The 18,778-nt window shown below is 36.0% G+C and overlaps 1 protein-coding gene across 2 annotated transcripts in view; it reads right to left on the reverse strand.

Moving 5' to 3' along the window:
- The window catches only part of RBL1 (RB transcriptional corepressor like 1), a 60,829-nt gene that overhangs the window by 27,138 nt on the left and 14,913 nt on the right, over positions 1 to 18,778 (reverse strand). For both annotated transcript variants that reach the window (XM_043478662.1, XM_043478663.1), the window contains 6 exons: positions 13,591 to 13,703; positions 13,297 to 13,400; positions 8,843 to 8,980; positions 6,892 to 7,056; positions 4,888 to 5,020; positions 351 to 617 (listed from right to left, as the gene is read on the reverse strand). In XM_043478662.1, the coding sequence (XP_043334597.1) occupies positions 351 to 617; positions 4,888 to 5,020; positions 6,892 to 7,056; positions 8,843 to 8,980; positions 13,297 to 13,400; positions 13,591 to 13,703 (920 nt within the window). The remainder of the gene's footprint in view (positions 1 to 350; positions 618 to 4,887; positions 5,021 to 6,891; positions 7,057 to 8,842; positions 8,981 to 13,296; positions 13,401 to 13,590; positions 13,704 to 18,778) is intronic.

Genomic DNA, 18,778 nt, shown 5'->3' on the forward strand with positions numbered 1-18,778 from the left:
GGGCAGTGTTACTATTCTGTGTAACAGTATAATGGTAGATATGTGTCATTAGACATTTGCAAAATTCATAGAATGTACAACACCAAGAGTGAACACTAACGTAAACTATGGACTTAAAGTGATAATGAGGTGACAATGAAGGCTCACCAGTTGTAATACATGTGCTAGTCTGGTGCAGGGTACTGATGGCAAGAAAGGCTCAATTTTGCCATGAACCTAAAACTACTAGAGGAAAAAAAGTCCAGGTTCAGGAGAAAACACGGGAGTAATAAGACCATGTGATATAATCCAAAAAGACATTTCTTAAATTTTTATCCATTTCAAAAAAAACAAATGCATCAAAACATTACCATGCAATGGGATTGTAACTTTATGTCCTGTTGTCCCTGTTACTATGGCTGTGGCCATTGTTAGAAGACTTTGCCCAGGTGAAATTGATACATTTTCAGCAGTGATGCTTGAAGAAGGAGCAATTTTCAATTTTTTTCCTTCTGTTATGATCCTGTCCATAAGCATTTCCTTTGGGGGGTCTTCCCCAAAAAGTCTTCTCTTAGCACTCCCAGCAGTAGGAGAACTGTAGCGTTCATGGACAGAAATCGGAGACAATGGTTGCGTATCTATTAAGAGAAAATTTTTAACAGTTTGACTTGTATTTCAAACGGAAAAAATCAGGTTTGTTCACTCATTCAACAGATACTGAGCTGTGCTGTACTGTGTGCTCAATCACTTCAGTCATGTCCGACTCTTTGCAACCCTATGGACTGTACTCTGCAAGGCTCCTCTGTCCATGGGATTTTCCTGGCAAGATTTCTGGAGTGGACTGCCATGCCCTCCTCTAGGGATCTTCCCGACCTAACTGAACTCGCATTTTCTGTGTCTCCTGCACTGCAGGTGGATTCTTTGACACTGAGCCAACAGGGAAGCCCTAGATACTGAGCTACTATGCTAAAATAACAGCCTCTGTCTTCATGCAATATCGAATCTAGTGGGAGAGAGAAGAATGAAATAAATCTTAAAATCAAATTACAATAGCTAACCTTCCTAGTTTCTTGAACCTCTGCCTATGTTAAAGAACCAAAATATTAAGGGGAAAGTAAGAAGTTGAGAGGTAGAACGCAGTGACTGTTAAATTAGAAAAGTAATCCAACTAACTTCTGTTTCCTCCTGATAAAAAGGAAAAATCAGTGATTTGGTTCACAATTTTATCTCTTCCCACATATCTACACTTCAAACAGTTTAAAGCTGTAGCTGTGGCTTTCTGATTTAGTAGACAGAGAATCATCTTTTACAAACCCACTAAAAGATGAAGATGAGCAGAAGTGTTATGACTGTTTAATTTGAGGCATTAATGTGTAACAGCCATGTCATCTATTTTCAAAACTGCTTATAAGGTATAAAAATCACCTCTGGCAATAATGTGACAACTCTCTGGATTTCTGAGGTAACTGGGGAAATAGCTATGGTTTAATAAAAATCTCTTCTTAATTCTGGGGGTTATGAAAGCAGTTCTGACTTCCAGCCTTAGCAAACAAGTGGGAAGTTCTATTGTAGCCCATTACCCCTTAACAGAAGTCTACCTCTATGTCTTATTTCTAAGAAAACCAATGCAGCCCTTGAAGCTAACTAGGAATGTTCAGAACTGACATTTCAAGGGGGAAAATGCATGTTATAACCACCAAGTTAGCTGCAAACCCTTTGAAATGATTCTTTGCCTAGCAAAGTATTGGAAAAGCTGCAGTAGACATTCAATAAAAATTTACTAAGTATATAAATTAATAAACTGTCTTTTCCCCATTAGAGTCAAGGCTCAATATTATTGTTTTCTAAGGATTTTCTATTATTTGATTCTCTTGCATGAACCCCTACAAGAAAATAACTTTTTCTTCTAATAATAAAAATAATATATTACCTGAATACTCACATAAGTGCTATTCATAAAAGCCAACAGGTAGAAATAACCCAAACGCCCATCAGTTAAGTTCCTACTTTCTCTGTTGTTCTAGAAGTTGAACTTAATCTCACTTTACTGCAAAATCCCACTGCTGTATAATGGGGAAGAACCTTTATTGCAGGTTAGTCACTAAAGGGATGTTGCCTATAAGCTTAAATTATCCATAATGGCCCATCTCTGGGAACCCTGACTCTCAGGTAATGCATATTAAGCTCAAAAACCTTTGCTTAGGGCTTCCTAGGTGGCTCAGTATTAAAAGAATCTGCCTGCCAATGAAGGAGGCATAAGGGAGGGTCAGGATATCCCCCGTAGGAGGAAATGGCAACCACTCCAGTATTCTTGCCTGGATAATCCCATGGACAGAGGAGTCTGGAGGGCTACAGTCCACAGGGTCACAAAGAGTTGGACACAAGTATTATTTAGCCATATAGAGTAATGAAGTGCTGACACATGCTACAACGTATATATACCTGAAAACATGCCTGAAAAAGAACCAATCATAAAGGTCACAAATTTATAGTTCCATTTATATGAAATGTCTAGAATAGGCAAATTCATAGAGACACAGATTAGTAGTTGCAGGGTCTTGGTAGAGGGGCAAATAAAGTGTGATTACTGTTGGATACAGGAATTCTTTTGGGAGTGATAAAGATGTTCTGTAATGAGATGGCATATATACAATGGCATATATACAACTATGGTTGTATAGTCTTGTGAATTTACTAAAAACCACTGAATTGCATATTTTAAAAGGATAAATTTTATGGTATGTGAATTATATTTCAGGTTTTAAAAGCTCACTGAAAAATTCAAACAACACTAAAAACTATAATGAAGAAGTTAACACTTAAAATCCCACCACTGAGAGAGAATCATTTTGGTGACCATTCTTCATGATCTTAGTTCTGAGATCTCTAGCTAGGCTGCAAACACACAGTGTCAGTCATTCAGTCATGTCCAACTCTTTGCAACCCGATGGATTGTAGCTTGCCAGGCTCCTCTGTCCATGGAATTCTCCAGGTAACACACACACATATAACATAAATATATAAATTATAGTCAGATACATACACACATGCTACACACAAAGTTCATGCTTTGGGCAGTTAAAGTATGCATGAATTTCAGTTACCACAACATAGTTAAATTAACAAAAGCCTTAACAAAAAGGTTCAAATTTCAAATTTCCATTGCCATGGTATATTAACTATAACTGCATAAACTACAAACTTTTCCCACAAATTATTATGTAAATAAAAGATGTGCATCGTGATTGGTGACCAATCCTGTCACTTCTTTCAAAGTCTTCCAGTGATTGGTCAGGGCAAATCTGCTGTTCAACTCATGTAGGCCACAAAGCATATAGTTACGTTGCCTCCTTGTCTCCCAGTGATAAATCCACATTTTACAAAAATAAATGAAAGAGGGAATTGCCAAAAAGAAAAGTGCAATAAAGAAATGAAGAGTAATAATGCTGAAAGTGAAATTAAAATTGTCAATGAAATTATAGAATAGCGACGCTAAGAATGTTGACACTGCTGCTGTTCAAGAGATTAGATATATAGCCAGAAGAACTGTGTGAAGATGAGACTTATTAATATAAATGCAAAGTTGTTATGATGAACAGCATGAAGACATCCAACAGGAAGTTACAATGGCAAAAAACTTCACTTTAAAGGAAACTGGAAAAAAATTTCACAATACTGAAAGAGCAAAGGATAAAAGTGTTGAAAGTTGTTCCTTTAATGTGAAAGGAACATGAAAATTCACCAAGGCACAGGAAAGAAGCTCACTCAGTATCGCAAGTTATGTAAGAAGAAAGTGGTAAGCATCATTTAAATGATTCTTTATTAAGTTTTTTAAAGACAAAACACTTCCATTCTCAGTGTTTCCAAAGTTTTTAATCATTGTATATATTAAGTTGGAGAAGGAAATGGCAACCCATTCCAGTATTCTTGCCTGAAGAATCCCATGGACAGAGGAGTCTGGCATGCTACAGTCCATGGGGTCGCAAGAGTCAGACACAACTTAGGGACTAAACCAACCATATATTAAGTATTTTTTACTATTTTTTCATTTCTTTAATAAATACTGATAATTGACAGTAAGGAAGTTTTTAGTTTTGACAGTTTTTTAAAGGTCATAAAATAGTCCTGATTATTCCTATAGTTTAATGAAGATTGTTTTGCATGCACAGCTTGCATATTTTTTGTGAACTTATACTACATGCAAAGCAAGATACACACACACGCAATTATAGTTCAAAAATGGTTCTTGAGCTACCTTACTAAGTAACCTGATTATTTATTCATCTGAGGTTTCTTCAGGGATATTCTCTGGTCAGAAGAGTTTAACTGATTTTTGAAAATTAAAGAGTTATATAGTCCAGAAGATATACACATCAGTTTGGTACATCACAAGAGAAAATAAAGAAGAATGCACTAAAATTTTCCTATACTAAGGCTCAAAAGAACTATTTTAAGAGTACAGATAAGTAATTCATTAAATGAACTTAAGTATCCCAATGAGTTCTTTGTTCTGCTTTAGATGTTTATTTTTCTATAAAGTCACACGTAGAGAAAGAATATAACTTCTGTCACATTTGCAAAGGTAGGTACTTAGTTTAAGTAGTTTTCCATTAGCATTGAGGAAAAGTTACGTGTATTTATAAAAAGGCCAAAATACGATTTCTACAATAACTGATATTGCAATTTAAAAAAATAATTATATTCAGAATCACAGTGGAAACCTTATTACTTTAATATAAAAAAGTATATAATTAGCCACAAAGGGTACTGGCATAAACATTATTCCCCTTTCAAATCTTGATTTAAAAAAATAGATTTCTTAATAACATATTAGGGCAAAACTTGAAATTTTCTCTAACAAAAAAAGTCTTTGTTATTTTTTTTTTGTTTTACCAATGGTCAACCTACCCTTTCGAAGACTCCCACTGTCAGTCCGAACTTCTTTGACCCTTGGATGCATCAGAGGAGACATTGGCATCATGGGAAGATGCCCCTGTACATTTCCTCCACTTCCTGTTTCAAAATTGTTTGGGAATATAACCTGGAAAAAACAAAACCCCTCTGCTTTACTTATAAACCCACTGATCAAAACATAACAGAAAAGGTAAGAAAAAAGTCTTAACTTTTTTACTATTTCCCTTTCTTTCTCTCTTCACAAAATATACCAACTTGTATAAAGTGCTCAATAGTTAATATTAAGTTATGTAAAGAGTTCATCTTACTTAACCTTTTATCTATTTACGATTACTGACCACTAAAAGTAAACCTATGAGGTGGGCACTACTGTTCTTCACTTAGGGACTGAGAAAATTGAGGCTCAAAATGTGAAATTTGCCTAAGTTCACACTACTGCTAGGTATTAGAGAAATGGCTTCAACTCAAATCCTTTTCTTTCAAGATCATAGTTTTTTTCATTTCCCAATGGATCCTATAGTGGAAAAATTGATGAATACCAAAGACTGTCCAATTAACCACAGTCTGCTGTAAAGACAACAGAAGCATGGAAGAGAGTATTTAAGAAATCATTTTCTTTTCAGTCCTTCCTAGTCTTAAATAGTTCTTTCAGTAGTTTGAGATTAGGGAAAAATTCAAGATGGTTAATTGAAGTATAAGTAGACACAAAAAAGCAAGGAAGGATGTAGAAAGCAGTCAAAAAATAACACAAGAGATGGAAGGAGAAAACTCAATTTCTCATTATACCAAGCTGTTAAATGTGCAATTTGAGTGTATTAGGCAGAAGCTTTTGACCTTTTTATTCTAAATACTACTAATGAAAAGTGTTTAATTCTTTATGAAATTATTTGAAAATTTTTAAATGATGAGATTTCTTAGCTCTGACACCAAAAGTACAAACAGATAAATTGGACATCATTAAAATTAAAATCTTTTCTTTTTCAAAGGACATCATCAGGAAAGTAAAAAGACAACCCACAGAAAGGTTTTTACCAATCACATAATGGATAAAGGAGTATATCTAAAATATGTAAAGAACTCCTGTAACTGAATATTAAAAAGACAACCCAAATAAAAAAGGGGCAAAGGATCTGAACATATATTTCTCCAAAGATGATATACAAATGGTCGATAAGCACTTGAATCAATGTTGAACATCATTAGCCATCAGGGAATGCAAGTAAAACCACAATGAGATAATACTTCATGCCTACTAAGATTGCTAGAAATCAAGAAGACAGATAAGTACTGGAGAGGATGTGGAGATATTGGAATCTTTATATACTGATGGTGGGAATGTTAAATGGTATAGCCACTTTGGAAAACAGTCTGACAGTTCCTCAAAAACTTAGAAAGAGCTAGTATATGACCAGCCATTCCACTCCTAGCCATGTACTCAAGAAAAATTAAAATGTATGTCCATACAAATACTTGTTCATGAATGTTCCTAGCAGCATTATTGATAGTCAAAAGGTGGAAACACTATCAGTTCATCCACTGATAAATGAATAAACAAAGTACTGTGTGTGTGTATCCATGCAATGGAATATTAAGCCATAAAAAGGAATGAAGTGCTGATACATATAACAACATGGATGAACCTTGAAAATCACTATATTAATAAAAGAAGTCAGTTACAAAGGACCACATATTAAATGATTTGCATGAAATGTGCAGACAGGGAAATCAACAGAGATAGAAGGTAGATTACTGGTTACCTAGGGTCAGGAAGACAGGGGTGGGGGGTGGGGGGATGGAGGTGGTAGGGAAGTGATCCCTAAAGTTTTTCTTGTTGAGGTGGTATGTCTCAAAACTGACTGTGATGATGACTTCACATATCTATGAATATACTAAAAATAACTGAATTGTATACTTATAGGTGAACTATACAGTATGGGATCATGTCTCAATACAGAGATTTCATAAAATGATGGGATTATTAGCCTTGCCCTAACTCACTTCTTCACAGGTAGGAACTCTGTTTGCAGAAGCCTGGAGAGCCTCCCACAGCGCAGAATCATGACTCCACGCTAAACTCTCCAAAATCTGTTCTTCGATGCTGTTCAGGTGTTTCACCATGTCTCTGGAAAGTCCCTCCTCTGAGCGGATTACCACCTCAATAACCTGCGGAAGAGAAAACAGAGAAAGTAATATGGTCTCAAGTAGTCACTTCTAGACAAGGCTTACATGTATGGCTAGCTCTAGCCTTATTAATGACATAGAACCAAGAACATTTTTGAACCATAATTCTGTGGCTTATTAATATATTTTAATTTATAAAGAAGTTTTAAAGATCTTCAAAATACTTTCACATACATTTCTGGTTTTCATGTTTTATTCTGTACATGGAAAACTGAAGCAATGATAGGTAAAACTGGTCAACAGTCCAACAGTAGAAGTCAGGTCTTGGGTTTCCAGGCCAGTGCTATTTTGAATTCAATTTCCTTTCTCAGACTATTCTTCCCAACATCTCAGAAGAAGAGAATGAATAACATATATGAAAGGAACTTTGCCTATATACACTATAGTTACATTTTAATAAGAATACATGTGCTTCCCATGTGCAGGTAGATACTTAAAGAATCTACCTGCAATGTGAGAGACCTGGGTTTGATTCCTGAGTTTGATCCCTGGGTCAGGAAGATCCCCGGGAGAAGGAAATGGCAACCCACTCCAGTACTCTTGCCTGGAGAATTCCGTGGACAGACGAGCCTGGAGGCTATAGTCCATGGGGTCGCAAAGAGTTGGACATGACTGAGCAACTAACTTCCACTTTCAGTAAGAATAAACATCTAGAGCAAACTCTGTAAGCGTATATACAAAAATATTAACAGTGATTATCATTTATATTAGGATTATAATGTACGATTTTAATATTTACAATTGTATATACTTTTCATTTTTCTTCAGGGAGTATTATTTATGATTAAAAAACAAACATATTTAACTTCTAGGATGAAAAAAGGGTGTTACAAATAAAAATGAATTTCTATTAGGTGAGAGCAAAAACTAAACTTTTTCCTCAAATAAAACTACATGTATTTCCTAATGGAAAATCTGAAATACTCATATAAACATTAAATATAGAAAAGCAATTTTCCCCACCAAACTAAAAAGAAGTTAAATTCCATAGTCAACAATTCAAATGGGTAAGCTTTTCAGTGATCTGCATTTCTACAACTTTAGCCTTGCTTGCTTATCTATCTGTATCTATCTATCCATCCCACACAGCATGCAGGATCTTAGTTCCTCGACCAAGGGTAAAACCCATGACCCCTGCAGTAGAAGCAGTCTTAACCACTGGACCGGACCATCAGGGAAGTCCCAAACTAACTACTCCATAATCAGTAGTTTGAAAGTAACATAGGTGACAAAATATTAACTAAACCATGCCAACAAGTATAATAATAGCATCAATCTTAAATTCAGAAATTAGGTAACATTAAGTGTTACTGTAGCTATGCCCTCTGTGTTTTAGAAGAAAAAGGTTTCAGCAGAAAAAAAGGGGAAGTAAGATTTAGCCATAATGAATTAGCTCAAATTTGGGGAAGAAGCGTGATTAATTTTAGATTTTTCTTTCTCCTAGGAGAAAAGAGTTTTTGCTCTTCATCATGCCTCTATTTAACAGGATTATGATTTTTCATTCATAATATAGAATACTCAAAGTTAAGTACTTAGTTCCTGGCCATACTTGCATTTCAGTGATGTCTGAAGCTGTGAGATTGGCTTAGTTTACTGATACTCTCTCTCCCTCTCCTCTTTGTCCATGATTCCACCCCAAAAGCAGTATGTTTTCAGAATACTTCTGGAAATATTATCCAGACATCACTATAGCTCACTTCTTCATCACTAATACAAACAGAATGTTTATGTGAGGCAAAGCATTAACAAAACTTTGTTCTCATCTCACCTTATAAAAATAAAATGGTCGCAGATTAAGAACCTCAATAATCCAGGGAAAAGTACGAGGTGAGCTGTAGGCAAAGAGCACAATTTCCAAACAACAGGCCATCAAGGAGTGATGAAATATATCCTGCTCTAAAAGAACCTTGGGGAAGAGCAAGACCACAGTTTAATAAATTTCTCAGGATTTTAGCCTCTGCCATTATATAAAGAGGACTACAGAAACAAGAAAGAATAACTTACATAAGTTTTAAATCATATTATAACTTATCTCAGAGCATATTACATTATACTAGATTAATACAGATAAAACTTCAAGTTTTTAAACTGATTAAGAGTTTTCTTGTAAGATATAATCTTGGTCAGTGGTAGATGTTAAATGTAAATGAGGCATAAACAACAATCTACTTTGAAACTGGAGCAAATAATAAAATAACTAATATTCCCATGAAGAGACAAGCATAAGAATTGGCTCCTTTATTTAAATGAATTTTGTGTCACCTGTTTTCTCGACATCAGGGCACTGTTTATTAATCAAACACTAAAATCAAAGATATAGTATATCACAGCTAAGACTTTTTAGAAGTTCAGAGAAAGAAACATTTTACTAAGAAGATAAAGTCCTGTTTTACCACTGAGTTTAAAGTTTAACATAAGTTTTCAGTTTTATAAATAGTATTTTTGCCATCCTTCTTAAAAATACCACTCCAAGTCAACAAAGAATAAGAAACAGAAAATACCCTGGATAAAACAAGGAGTTACCTATAACCACAAACTGTATATGTAAACTGAAGGTGGATGAAAGAATGACAAATTACCCAGCAGAAAGCAGGATGGTCAAACATAAGGGCCTGACTAGAGACACTTAAATGAATTTGCTCCATACAACCTGAGAAAAACACAGCAACTGAAAGCACAGGCAGAATGGAAAGTAGAGGTTATTAGGCAGGGGCTGACATGGATGGGTGATCTGCAAGTTTATAGTATTAAGATAGAACTCTTCAGGTTCCCACACAACATCCACTCTAAGGAATCAGATAATAGGCCTCTAGTCTAGAGAATTAGTCTACAAAAACTGAACTAGAGAGAATCAGAGCTCAGAACACCAGGTAAAGAAGAGACCGGGGTTTTAGGTGAAAGCCTGCAGACTGAATTTGAGACCAACTTTCCCTTCTGTGCTCTGCTGCGTAACACCAACAGCCAGGCAAGAGATTAGCAGATACTTCTCTAGACAAATCAAAATACTCCAGATAAGTCTTAAAGATACCAGCAGTTGAGGGTCCCTATACTACATGATCACTCAAGGCTTCTAGACTTTTATTCTCACTCTTGTGCACAGTTTTGACCCAAACTGTTTTATCAACATAAGGGTTTATTAATGTCTCATTTTTAGTGACGCATTCAAAAAGTAGGCATTTGAGGAAAGCCTCCAATTGAAAGACAAGGGTATAATCTAACATTTGAGGAATAATCCAACATTCAAGGAAAGCCTCCCATACTGAGATTCCAGAAAGTAAAAACAGGTCACGTACTAATACAAAGAATTAGAACGCCACTGGACTTTTAATTAGCAATCTTGGGATGTAGAAGATAATGGGGCAATGCCTTCAAAATCAGAAATGAAAATGATTGTCAATCCAGAATCTTATATACAGCCAACTATTAATCAAGTATGAGTTTAAAATAAAACATTCATGCAGTTTTTACAAAGAAATTTTAAGCAAGGTAAGGTTTCCACCCTTAAGCCGATAAAATGTTTATAACAGTGGATTGTGAAATTATGTATGTATACTGTAATACCTAGAGTAACCACTAAAAAAAAATTTAATACAAAGGTATACACTCTAAAAATGTTCAAAGTAATCCATGGGAAAGTAGGAAAAAGAAAAAAAAAAACAAAACAGAAAACAAAAAATAAAATAGTAGACTTATGCCCTTAACATAGTAACAATTAAATGTAAGCTAATATCTATTAAAAGAAGGAGCCTGACGTAGTATACAGAACAATGTGACTCAACTATACACTGCCTACAAGAAACTAATTTCAAAGGATGATACAGGTAGAATGAAAGTAAGAGTAGAAAAAGATATATAGGCATACCAGGTTCTAGACCACTGCAATAAATATGCAATAAAGCAAATACCACAGTAACGTGAGTCACACAAATTATTTGGTTTCCCAATGCATATAAAAGCTATGTTTACACTATACTATAGTCTATTAAGTGTAAAATAGCATCATGTCTAAAAAAAATTTAAAAATACTTATTACTAAAAAATGTTATCATCTGAGGCTTCAATGAATAGTAATCTTTTTGCAATAAAACATCAAAGATCACTAACCACAGATCACTATAATAAATTCAATAATAGTGAAAAAGTTTGCAATACTGCAAGAATTAGCAAAATGTGACACAGAGAAATGAAGTGAGAAAATGCTATTAGAAAAACAGCACCAACAAGCTTGACACAGTGTTGTCGCAAACCTTTATTAAAAACTCACTATCTGTGAAGTACAAAGAAGTGAAGCACAAAAAAACTACATACACTTGTATCATACAAACATTAACCAGAAGAAAGCAGAAGTGGCTATATATAAACATCAGCCAGATGCCTTCAGAACAAATATAATTACCAGACTGAGAGAGGGATATTCTGTCATAATAAAATGATTAATTCACCAAGAAGACAGTAACCTCAATGTCTATGCATCAAAGAGCAGAGCTTCAAAATATATGAATTTTAAAAAATCTAACAGAACTGAAAGGAGAAACAGATAAATTTAGTTTCATTTGGAAACTTCAATACCCTTATCTCCTCTCACTAACTGATAGAACTAGACCAAAAATTATCAAGGATGTAGAAGAATTTAACAATACCATTAACCAAAAAGACAGAACTGACATTTACAGAACACTTCACCCAAATACAGCACATATTCTTTTTAAAAGCCCAGAACATTCACCAAGATAAACCATTCCTGAGTCATAAAATAAACCTCAACAAATATAAACAAAATGAACTCACAGAGTATTATAAAAGTATAGATACAAAAAACAAATTAGTGGCTAAAGAGAGGAGTGTCACCTAAAAAGGGGTAACATGAGGGAGATCTTTATGATGACAGAACAATTTTGTATCTTGGTGGTGGTTACCTCATCTACCAGTCCATCCTAAAGGAGATGAGTCCTGGGTGTTCATTGGAACGACTGATGCTGAAGCTGAAACTCCAATACTTTGGTCACCTCATGCGAAGAGTTGACTCATTGGAAAAGACCCTGATGCTGGGAGGGATTGGGGGCAGGAGGAGAAGGGGACGACAGAGGATGAGATGGCTGGATGGCATCACCAACTCGATGGACATGAGTCCATCTCCGGGAGTCAACTCCGGGAGTTGGTGATGGACAGGGAGGCCTGGCGTGCCGCGTTTCATGGGGTCGCAAAGAGTCGGACACAACTGAGCGACTGAACTGAACTGACCTCATCTACACATGTAAGACAACAGTAAAGGGAGCGACATACATTGTTCCAATCTCAATTTCCTGGTTTTGATATCATACTATATAAAATGTAACCACTGGGGACAAATGAATACATGAGATCCTTTGTACTACTTTTGCAACTTTCTGTGAATCTATAATTATTTCAAAATAAAAAACTGAAAATTTACTTCTTTCTTAGGAGGTTATGGGAGCCTATGCTCCATCAAATATTAGTAAATCGCGAAAAATAAAAACATGGAATCCAGTAAAAATGGGGAACCAACACAGAAGAAAGCTTCCAGGGTGCAAACACAAAGAAATTTTAACAGTTAAAGCAGCACCCCCAAACATCAACTTGTTCTTATTGGAAATTAAGGTCAGAAGGCTCCAAAAGTGACAAGAGAGTGGAGAAGGAGGAAACAAAGATCATATGCTAGGATTGACTTTTTAGAAAAATTTCTTTACTGAGCTATTGGAGAGAGCGATCCAACTTAATCAAACGTCCAAAGAAAATGGAGCAATTAAAAAAAAAATGCTAACATTTTATTCCTTAAAAATCCCTGAGAGAAAAAAAAAAAAGAGAGAGAAAAAAAAAAGAGAGGAAAAAAAAAAATTAAAAATCCCTGAGAGGTATGGCCACATATTTAAGTTATCAGTTGGCTTAATAGTTGCAGGGAGTAGGGGGGTTTCAACATTAGTCAACTAGGAATGAAGGACAAACAATGGACCTGAAGGGGAAAGATGATGATGGTGTACCAAAAACAAATTTTACATGTTCCACATTTCTGCCAAGAGGTGGCTAGTACTGGGTGTGCCAAAGACAATGAAGGCCAATTAATATGTCATTATGGCTAAGTGTGCCATTAACTGCTTGCTGACCACGAACCACCTACAATGAACTGCGGAGCCTCTCAACACACTGCTTCTAGGCTTAGGATTTATGGAACTTGCCAGCGGCTGGTAGAGTGAGTTTACTTACTGACATGTCCATTCCATGAAGTCTTCGTGTTTCCTGTACCATTACAGTCTCTAATATTTTATAATACAAAATTTCTGCAAGCTTTAGTCTGTTTACAGCAAAGTCTATGAGGGAAAATGAAAAGAAAATGTGCTAAAATGAAATGTAGCTGTTAATAACTAAAGAACAAAATTTAATTTACATAAACTTAAATCTGATATATTAAAAACTGCAGGGAAGGAAAAACTTGGATTTCTGTTTTTCTTGGGACAGTCTACTTTCAATGCTGTATCAATTTTAGTTTTGTCTCCTTACCTATGTGAGATCCTGGCTGTTCATCTGTTGATTGAGTATAGTGTTGGCAGAAAGTCTCTCCTATTCCTTTCACTATTTTCATAATATTTTCCATAGGATTACGCATACAAGACCTATAAAACACAAAAGGAACCTAATGACCAGGAAAAAACAAACCAGACTACCAACATGTCTTCTTTCAAGAATTAGTCAGGTTTTTAGTGACCAAAGTCCTATTTTAAGTTGTAAACCTGGATATGTAAACATAGGATATTTCAAACTAATCTACAGCCTTTAAATATAATCATTTGGCATACTGTTTTAGAATTTCAACATTAGTGGAGTCTATGTCCTCTATATTATGCTTCTATTCATATGGAATTCTAGAAAGGCAAAACTATAAGGACAGAAAACATATCAGTGGTTTCCAAAGGCTGGGGATGGTATAGGGATTGAATATAAAGGCACATAAATTTGGGGGGACTGTTCTATGTCTTAATCATCATGGTGATGATACATCTGTATGCATTTGTCAAATCTCATACAACTGTACAGTAAAAAGGATGACTCTCATATATAAGTTATACTTCAAGTGAAGTGAAGTGAAAGTTGCTCAGTCATGTCTGACTCTTTGAGACCCCGTGGACTATATACTCCATAGAATTCTCTAGGCCAAAATGCTACCAGAAAGGTAGCCTTTCCCTTCTCCAAGGGATCTTCCCAACCCAGGGATCAAACCCAGGTCTCTCGCACTGCAGGCAGATTCTTTACCAGCTGAGCCACAAGGGAAGCCCAACAATACTGGGGTGGGTAGCCTATCCCTTTTCTAGCGGATCTTCCCAACCCAGGAATTGAACCGGGGTCTTCTGCATTGCAGGTGGGTTCTTTACCAACTGAGCTATACTTCAGTAAACCTGATTTAAAAAACTAGATGATGGGCAGTGTTTATGTATATATTGTGGTGTAAAAATAAACTGCATGTAATTTTTACCAAAATCAAAATAACAAGTAAAAAAAAAAAATGTAGCATCAAAAAGGAAGATATCTGGCCAGAAGCAATTAACCCTGTTACTTTTATATTATATTATTAACTCTGTTACCTTCCTATCATTCAACCACAGAATACAGGTCTTAATTCAGAAATGACAAATCCAAGTCTATGAGAAAGAATGTGACTTGCCCAAAGCCAAATAACAAGCACAGGGTTCAGAATTCCCAATCCCATATTCAAACGGACCAGCATCATGTGTAGAAAGGCAGGTAGCATACATGGCAAAAACACTTTGTTCTTACTGAGTTCTTCTAACGCAAAGCTATACTTCAAGGTATATTTTCTTCAAACTAGGCTTTTTTACTTCATTATGTGGTAAAACAAATAACAAACTCACCCTTTTAATTTTTAACTGTACATTTTGTTAGCTATGTACACATTAGTGTACAGTAGATCTCTAGAACTCTTGAAGGTAATGCTGCAATGAACTTGGGTGTGCAAATATCTCTTTGAGATCCTGTTTTCAACTCTTTGGAAAATATACCCAAAAGTGGGATTGCGAGGTCATAAAAATTCTATTTTTAATTATTTATGAAATCTCCATATTATTTTCTATACCATTTACAATCCAAGCAACAGAACACCAGTTCTAATACTCATCAACACTTGTTGTTTTTTTGATAGTGGTCTTTCTAATGGGTATGAGGTGATATCTCACTGTGGTTTTCATTTGCATTTATGTGATGATTAATGACATTGAGAATTTTCTTCATATGCTTTTTGGCCATTTGTATGTCTTCTTTGGAGAAATGTCAAGTCTTTTGCCCTCTTAAAATGAAGGGTTTTTCGCTTTTTTGGGGGGGGGGGTTGTAGGAGTTCTTTATTCTGGTTATTAACTTATCTGATATACAGTTTGCAATTATTTTCTCCTATTCTAGTATAGGGCTTCCCTGGTGGCTCAGATGGTAAAGAATCTGCCCTCAAAGTGGGACACCTGGGTTTGATCCCTGGGTCAGATTCCCTAGAGAAGGAAATGGCAACCCACTCCAGTATTCTTGCTTGGAGAATTTCACAGACAGAGGAGCCTGGGGGGCTACAGCCCACAGGATTGCAAAGAGTCAGACACGACTAAGCAACTAACATTTTCATTTTTCAATCGAGTAAGGCTTCCCAGGTGGCTCAGGGGTAAAGAATCTGCCTGTCAATGCAGGAGCCACAGGAGACATGGGTTGGATCCTTGAGTTGGGAAGATCCCCTGGAAAAAGAAATGACAACCCACTCGATTATTCTTGCCGGGATGATCCCATGGACATAGAAGCCTAGCAAGCTATAGTCCTTCGTGTCACAAAGAGTCAGACATGATTCAGCATGCAGAAGCAAGCAAGCATTCCAGTATGCTGCCTTTCATCCTATTATTTCCAATGCTATACAGAAATATTTAAGTATGATGTAGTCCCATTTGTCTATTTTTGCTTGTTACCTATACTTTTGATGTCATATCCAAGAAATAACTGCCTATTTCAATGTTGCAAAGTTTTTCACCAATTTTTCCTTCTAGCTGTATAGTTTCAGGTCTCATGTTTAGCTTTTTAATCCATTTTGAGTTAACTTCTGTAAAAAGCATAAGATAAAATCCCGTCTTCATTTTTTTGCATGGAGATATCTCAAAGAGACCCAAGTGTACTGCAGCATTACTTACAACAGCCAAGATATGGAAACAACCTACAGGTCCACTGATGAATGAATAAACTGTGGTGTGTGTGTGTGTCTATATATAGAAATAATGGAATATTATCCAGCCTTAAAATCCTGTTATATACTACAACATGGATGAACCTTGAAGAAGTTAGACTAATTGAATCCAGCCAAACACAAATGCTACATGATTCCACCTATAATAGGTATCTAAGGCTATGGTTTTTCCAGTGGTCATATATGGATGTGAGAGTTGGACTGTGCAGAAAGCTGAGTGCCGAAAAATTGATGCTTTTTAACTATGGTATTGGAGAAGACTCTTCAGAGTCCCTTGGACTACAAGGAGATCCAACCAGTCCATCCTAAAGGAGATTAGTCCTGGAAGGACTGATGCTGAAGTTGAAACTCCAATACTTTGGCCTCCTCATGCGAAGAGTCGACTCACTGGAAAAGACCCTGATGCTGGGAGGGATTGGGGGCAGGAGGAGAAGGGGATGATGGAGGATGAGGTGGCTAGATGGCATCACTGACTCGATAGGCATGAGTTTGAGTAAACTCTGGGAGTTGGTGATGCACAGGGAGGCCTGGCGTGCTGTGATTCATGGGGTCACAAAGAGTCGGACACGACTGAGCGACTGAACTGAAAGTAACTTCTGTATATGTAAATAAGTCCTTTTTCATTCTTCTGCATGTGGATATCCAGTTTTCCCTATAGCGTGGTCTTGGCACCCTTGTCAAAGATCAGTTGATGATAACGTGAAGCTGCATTTTGGGATGCCAGTCTATTCCATGTCTAGTCTACATGTCTGTCTTTATAACAATACCATACTGATTTCATTATTATAGCTTTATAATGTGTTTTTGAAATTAAGATGTGTGAGCCCTCCAGCTTTTTTCTCAAGATTATTTTGGCTATTAGAAGTCCTTCAAAATTCCTTATGAATGTTAGATTTTTTTTTTCTATTTCTATAAGAAATGTCATTGGGTTTTGATAGGGATTGTACTGATTCTCTAGATTGCTTTGGGTAATGTGGACATTTTAACAATATTAAATCTTATAATCCATAGACATGGAATGTCTTTCCATTATCTATTTCCAGGTTGTCTTTTGCATTCCATATTTTCTTCCTTCCTTCCTTCTCTTGTGCTTTAAAATGTTTGCACAGGGACTTCCCTGTTGGTCCAGTATTTAGAATCTGTCTTGTGGTGTTTGATCCCTAATCAGAGAACTAAGATCCCACATGCCATGGAGCAACTAAGCCCACACACCACAACTAGAGAGTCCATGTACTGCAATGCCTCAACAAAGATCCTATATGCTGCAACTAAGTCCCAACACAGCCAATAAATAAATAAATAAGTATACTGATTTTAAAAAGTCTGCATAGTTACTTTGCCATTTCTTTTTAACTTGTTCACGTTAAATGGACATCTCAGTCCAGATCTATTTATTCAAATCCTGTGAGGGTAGATCAGATGCTATGAGTCTTCCTGCTTTCCCTGCCATCTGCTTATCTTCTGAGCTGTGGTTGAAGCTGGGGATGAATGTTCTGTCCACTTTTCTGTAGACTGAGGTTTGGGGACTGGGAGTACAACATAGATGGTGCTAGGCTCAGCTTTTGTTAGGGGACCAGGGCTTTGCTTTCTCTTCTAAGATTTAGTTAAATATTCCCATTCCAGGGTTCACTATACCTAGATCAGGGACACCTTCCAGTTTTATGAGGATCTCACCACAAATCAGGTAGGAACCTCAGAAAATGGAAGGCCCTAAGGATTTTTCATACTTCTGCTGCTATCTTGGTGGTATAGAGGGACTTTCACTTGGGGAGGTTTCTAGTAATACGACTTTTTGCCCATCTGCCTACTCACTCCATTTCTTTCCCTCCATATCTAGAGTATTAATGAGCATTTTCAAGATCCTGTTAACAAACCCTTTTCCCTCACTAATGCTTCTTGGGGGTGGGGCATACTAGGAGCATCCATTTCCTTTCTTGACCAACACTTTGGAAAATTATAGCATGAAATATCCTTCTCTTCATTTGGTTGCTGCTGATAGTTTGCTGATTTTTATTATTCTGTTATTTCATTAGGTATTAGGAAATAAGTTTCTCTGGTCTGGCTTCATTTTATCATCTTTACTACGAAATATGTCTTTTTTTCCAACAACTGCTTAAAATTCCATTTCATGGCTGTACCATCAATATGTAACCAGTCTTCCATTTGATGGACATTTAGATTGAACCCATTTAAAAAACAAAACAAAAACAGTAATGCGTAAATTAAGGGTGTTACCAGAGTGGAATGTTAGAGCTACATAACCATTAAGATGCGTTTAATCTTCAAAGTCTATAATAATATGAAATAAAATTTATATGTAATTTTTAATAGTACTTCTACCTGATTTTAGGTCAATATACTTTGTGATTGAAATGGTATAGTAAAACTTGCCAGATGTAAATCCATTATCTCCAGAATTCAGAAGCACTGAAAACAGAATGAAATATAGAATCTAATTTAAAATTA

Source organism: Cervus canadensis, chromosome 10, assembly GCF_019320065.1.
Source record: "Cervus canadensis isolate Bull #8, Minnesota chromosome 10, ASM1932006v1, whole genome shotgun sequence".
Lineage (NCBI taxonomy): Eukaryota > Metazoa > Chordata > Mammalia > Artiodactyla > Cervidae > Cervus > Cervus canadensis.